Source organism: Anneissia japonica, unplaced genomic scaffold (assembly GCF_011630105.1).
Source record: "Anneissia japonica isolate Jap-2015-1 unplaced genomic scaffold, ASM1163010v1 scaffold3114_len60452_cov143, whole genome shotgun sequence".
Taxonomy (NCBI): domain Eukaryota; kingdom Metazoa; phylum Echinodermata; class Crinoidea; order Comatulida; family Comatulidae; genus Anneissia; species Anneissia japonica.
In genome coordinates, this window is record NW_022758759.1 from 27,090 (window position 1) to 32,715 (window position 5,626).

At 35.1% G+C, this 5,626-nt stretch overlaps 1 protein-coding gene across 1 annotated transcript; it reads right to left on the reverse strand.

Moving 5' to 3' along the window:
• Window positions 1-487: 487 nt before the first annotated feature.
• On the reverse strand, window positions 488-4,034 carry LOC117125430 (putative adhesion G protein-coupled receptor E4P). The gene is made up of 2 exons (XM_033271938.1): window positions 2,625-4,034; window positions 488-1,755 (listed from the first exon to the last, which is right to left on the reverse strand). Exons 1-2 carry the CDS (start codon window positions 4,017-4,019, stop codon window positions 1,567-1,569), a joined length of 1,584 nt encoding a protein of 527 aa, XP_033127829.1. The 5' UTR covers window positions 4,020-4,034; the 3' UTR covers window positions 488-1,566.
• Window positions 4,035-5,626: the final 1,592 nt, after the last annotated feature.

The following is a 5,626-nucleotide window of genomic DNA, read 5'->3' on the forward strand; positions in this document are numbered from 1 at the left end:
TTCCAGGATATTACGAGAAGAAGCTTCCAAAACTCGCGTGTGAACGATTTTCTGTAGTCACTGCTTTACTTAAACGTCCGAGACCAAAACGGTCGAAACGGATACATCTGCAAATATTGGGATTTCTTCCAGTGGATGCTTAGTTTATTTTGTCATTCTTGATCGGATTTTCTCTACTTTTCTTTTTTTAATTTTATGTTGCTTTGCATTATGTGGCCGTTTTCTGTTTTTATGTTTGTTTTTTTTTTCATTTTCCTCTTCATATACATATATATATATATATATAGATATGCATTTCAACTAAACTCTGCTAATAACTTAAACGAATGTGCTTCGCATGCATAGTTATATCAATATCAGTATCATTAACATTAAAAGCTAATTTTCCGAGATGACTAATTACGTAATTATAAAACCACATACTGTTCTTTAAATGCTAGTATGAAAACAAAAATAGAATACTGTAATTTAAAATTACAGTACTTTAAAAAATATTATGATTTGTTTTCTTCCTCTTTGTTATATAAATAATAATTTGACCGCCATCCACATATTTTTCACTAAAAATTGGAATATTAAACATATCATTTACAAGAAAAGCTTTGAATTTAAATAAATACATCGATTTAAGCCCTGTTCACACCAATACCTCTCAAAAAAGGTGGGGGGGGGGGCTCCCGTAAATCCGCCCCCTGCAGTTGGTTCGAACGGCTCACTCGCCAATGGTTCCGATTGTGCAATTCTTCTCCGACAAGGACTTTAAACCGTAGGCCCAGTGTACGCATTTGTCCCGTGTGCACTTTAAGGAACCAAGTACATCCTCCGAGAAGAGTAGGGGGTTTCCCTGGTGTATTGGTAAAATCAATTGTTGTTTCACGGATATGCCATCTGGAATACTGATTAGGCTTGCCGATTGGCATATCCTTGGCGCTCGTGCCTAAAGAAATAAATAAATCACGAATCGTCACGAAATGCTGCTTGCAGTAAAATAGGCCTTTCACTGCTTATTTAAACACACTCATATTACTGTATATTTAAAATTACCTTTATGCCCATAAGTATTGTTACCATTATTTTTCTATTATTAAACATAATTATCTGTCACAAATCGAAACTGCTATAAACTATTAAGCCTATATCAAAAGTAATGAATATGGCCTACAACAATTACAAATTGTATAACAGACCTAGCTTTATTGAATAACAACTATTAAACAATTTAATTTATTGTTTGTTGCTAATATAAAGTGATGCACGTTCGACACCTAACGGTGAATCTAAATGACATATATTTCAACCAATGGAGTTTTTTTACAGTATCAAATCCCGCTGATTATATCAACAATTATAAAGAAAAGACAATTTTTGGCTGTGCGAAGGTGAGTAAATGGCATATATACGACGTGTATATCATGCATTCAAAGGAAATAGCAATTATTTATAAAATTGTCAGGATCCAGTAAAGAAAACTTCCATTTCAACTATTTTGAACTCAAGTAAGATCTTAACTTGCACAAATGCTGATTAAGTAAATGTGGACACTAGTAGTCCAGAAATCACAGACTATTACGTATTGGTAATATTAGTGGCTTGCTTTCTTCTGAACAGCGCCGCCACAAGTGTTGAATTGAATGATATGAATATGAACACTCCTTGGAAACTATTCAATATCACGAAGATATACCAAAGGAATGGTTCGTCGACGAATGAAGCAAGAAACCCAAAGATCCAAGTCAATCCCATAATGCACGAAATCTGAGATATAAAAAAGAACAATAGAAATTTAATGTAAATTATTTTTAAGAAACAAAAAATGTTCATATATATATATATATATATACATATATATATATATATTCAACAGATTTAAATACCACCAGATACACTCCACTGCTCAATAATTACGGCTCTCAACGAACGTACTCTTGTAAATAAATGAATAATGAAATTGTGTAACACAATGCATCCGGCGGGACTCGAACCTGCGACCTCTCGCTGTCAAGGCGAGCGTCATAACCATTAGACCACAGAGAGGATTCAAGGTTGAAGAGATTGAAATACCACCAGATACACTCCATTACACAAAAATTACGGCTAGAAAAGTTGCGTATAATATAAATCAAGATATCCGTTAACACTGTTAAATTATATAATAATCATAAAATAAAGTTAAATACAGTGTTAGAATAAAGGACACAATAATATATCGTGTAGCATTGCTCTCTACGAACGTGGTCTTGTAAATAAATGAATAAAGAAATTGTGTAATAAAATGCCTCTGGTGGGACTCGAACCTGCGACCCCTCGCTGTCAAGGTCTCGCTGTCAAGGCGAGCGTCATAACCATTAGAATCAAGATAATTTCCAATGTTTTTTATCTATTTTGTAATTCATATTATGTTCTCTGTCTTTTCACATTTATTTATATTCCTAAATTCATATATTTTTCTATAACATTTTTTATTTTTTTGATAGCGCATTATTATCAATTACATTTATACACAACTATTTTTTTTTATGAAGGTTTAAATTACGTCTTCAATTCTGCCTTTTGTTTTTGGACAAACCTGTTATTTAGCATAAATGCGTGACTAAAAATAATGCATTTTAATTCCAATTATTTACCTTTGCAAATATGATGAGATTAGTAAAAATATCTTTCTTTGTAGAAGCTCCTCGCATCTTTTTAGAGCTCATTTTAGTTTTGTAAATCCCGCACACTATAACGACAAACATAATGCTGTTTAAAGCAAAGATCGTTGCCATGGGAATACCTAAGAACATGAAGGCAGCAAACTCATCGCGTATCCAACAAACTGTTTCGTCACCGTATGAGAATTTGATAGGTGCGTATTCCCAAATATGAAGAGTCATAGCGGCAGCGACAACCAAAGCGGGAAGTCCCCAACAACAAAAGAAAGGCATTGTAATAGATTTTTTTCCACTTCGATGCTCTACAGCTGATTTTAAAGAGCGGAACGATTTGAACAATACTATTGACATTATAAACATCCACATAAACGCCACCAACCACATATAATGCAAAAGTGCAGCCAGAGCAATACACCCCAGGTCGGATTCAACTAAACTTTTTGCAAACAACGTCCCAAGCTGTGCCAGAAACAATGCCGCCGCAATATTCATTACAATTTTACCAGAAATTGTCCGGAGGTCTTTTTTAATGCAACGTATAATAAATGTCAAAAACAGACCAAGGAGTGAACAAGAGACGCCAACGACGTTCAAAATCTGCAAGGCTTTATCATAAATGAAAATGGTTGATACATATGTATTCGTTCCGTTTTGAGAAAAGAAAGAGCAGACAAAAACAAAATCGTTAGAAAATACTGCAATCTCATCAATTGTAAACACACGACCGTTCGGCTTGTACATCCAACTTGTATTTTCCATGACTTCAAAATCGTTGATGTTCAGAGCAATGAGAGGACATGTTGGGTCGGGTGACCGATCAAGACAATTTGATATACTGACTCTAATCGCCTTTGCTGGTTCGCTTTCAATATTAAACGTCATTTCCACTCGATAATCACTGTCTGATATTGTGAAAGTTTTATTTTCGTCTGCTACTGTTACTGATTCATTCCCTTTCTTAATATTTAACATATCCACATTTAACTCCAGATCATTACAAATTTCGTAATCATTGTGTACCGTCATGTTGTTTTTTGAATTTATACACGCCTGCAGTATTGTAATATTTTCAAACAAATATCTATTCTCGCTATTGATCTGTTGATAGATTTTTTGGGTAATATTTTCCAACACGTCGCATTGTGACGTATTGAAATAAATTGTAAACATTGGAGGTTTACCAGACGTATGAAATGCGAATGATACATTTTGAAATTGTATCCATGACGTCATCCTAGTCAAGAAATCATTGTTGGTAAAGTTATTAAGAAAGTGGTATCGTAATTGAACTCTGCTATCATGTTTACATAAGCATAGGAGTTCACTTGAGTATTCAGCATCTGCTTTAAATTGTGCTGACACAGGCATTTGAATATCAAAGGGTTTTATGCAGGCATGTTCAGTAAGGATCTCATCATTTTTGCAAATAGTTGAAATGCATTCACCAGATTCTCCAATAAAAGGATTGAAGACACGACCAGAACCACAATCTACCCCGACAGTGCTAGCCTTTGAATGAGGTGATTCGACACTTAAGGTTGAACCTGAGGAAAAGTCCAGCAAAATCGTGATGGGTATTATCTTACCATTAGCATCTATGCTGGAAGTAGTAGGTATAAATATCGGGCAAATATTGTGTTGTTGGCTTATACCATGACAACGTGCGCAATGTGTGTTTGCGTACTTCCCACCAAATTTGGCGTACACTGATGCAATGTAGGTCTTGCATTTATATGCTACATCAATATCAGGAAAGTCAAGTGGGCAATATTTTATTCCGGGTTGAGGGTCAAGAGGGCAATATCTCTTACTGTAGTTTTGAGTTGGTTCATATTCATAATACCGTCTAGGCGCGCGATCAATCTCAGAAATAATGTTTTTAAAACTTATTGGAGTTGTTGGAGCCATGGTTGTTGTCTGTAGTGGTTCTTCGCCTATCCATATAGCCACGGGTTCAGGGGCCAGATTAGGGTAAATACAATTGACAGTAACTTTCCATGCTACAACATCCGACATCGGTACGCCATTACACAGAGCACAATATACGTTTAAATAACCTAAATTAGAAGCGTCACTGACTGGAATACTAAGAAGAAAATCGTCTTGATTTGGCTGTTCACAGTTCAAGCGAACCTGTTCATTAAATGTTCCTGGACTGCATTTGGAAATCAAATAGTACGTGCTATCTTTACAGACTGTACGGTCCCATAATGCCATAGAAGGGATCCGAGCTTCTTTGTCGTTGCAATTTGTCCAGTAATCGTAACAGCAATCTCCATAAATCTCACAATACGAGTCACAGTTGCACAACGACTTCTTGCTCGAAGGTGTCCCACATCTACCTTGGCAAGTCTGATGCCGTGGACAAACTTTAATCGTATCATTAGATATGTCTACCGTTGCATGCACGTTAATCAATTCTTTAAAACGAAATCATTGAATTAACAGCAAAATAGTAATGAATATTCAACAGTGAACAGTAATTTGTAATTTCAATGTTTCCATATAATTTTGGGGCCATGCAAGACGGACCCCAGAACCTCACTGCTGATCTGTTCATGTCGCTGTTGTTAACAGAATTTTAGATACATTCATCGTCGCCAGTTTTCAACGGATGTACATGCAATTTTGTACATACAAACTAGAGGTGATTTCATGACCCCTTATTTTTCCCAGTAAACCTACAAAAGCAAACAAGGTTTTCAGAATGGACTGTACATTAAAGCCATTACAAATAATAGGATACGTCGCATGGATAACGCGATCGGTTAACGATGTGTTTTTCTAATAAGGAACCAAATATCGTGAGTTCGAATCGCGCGTCTTGGTATTCATTTTTTTTTTCAAAAAGATATTTTAACTTAGTTTTTTTTTTCTACTGTATTTTGTATTTTAATAAGGTATTCTATCTGTTATATTAGTATTAAATAATTGCGATTATGAACCCTTGTTTATTACCTAATAAAATAACTTAC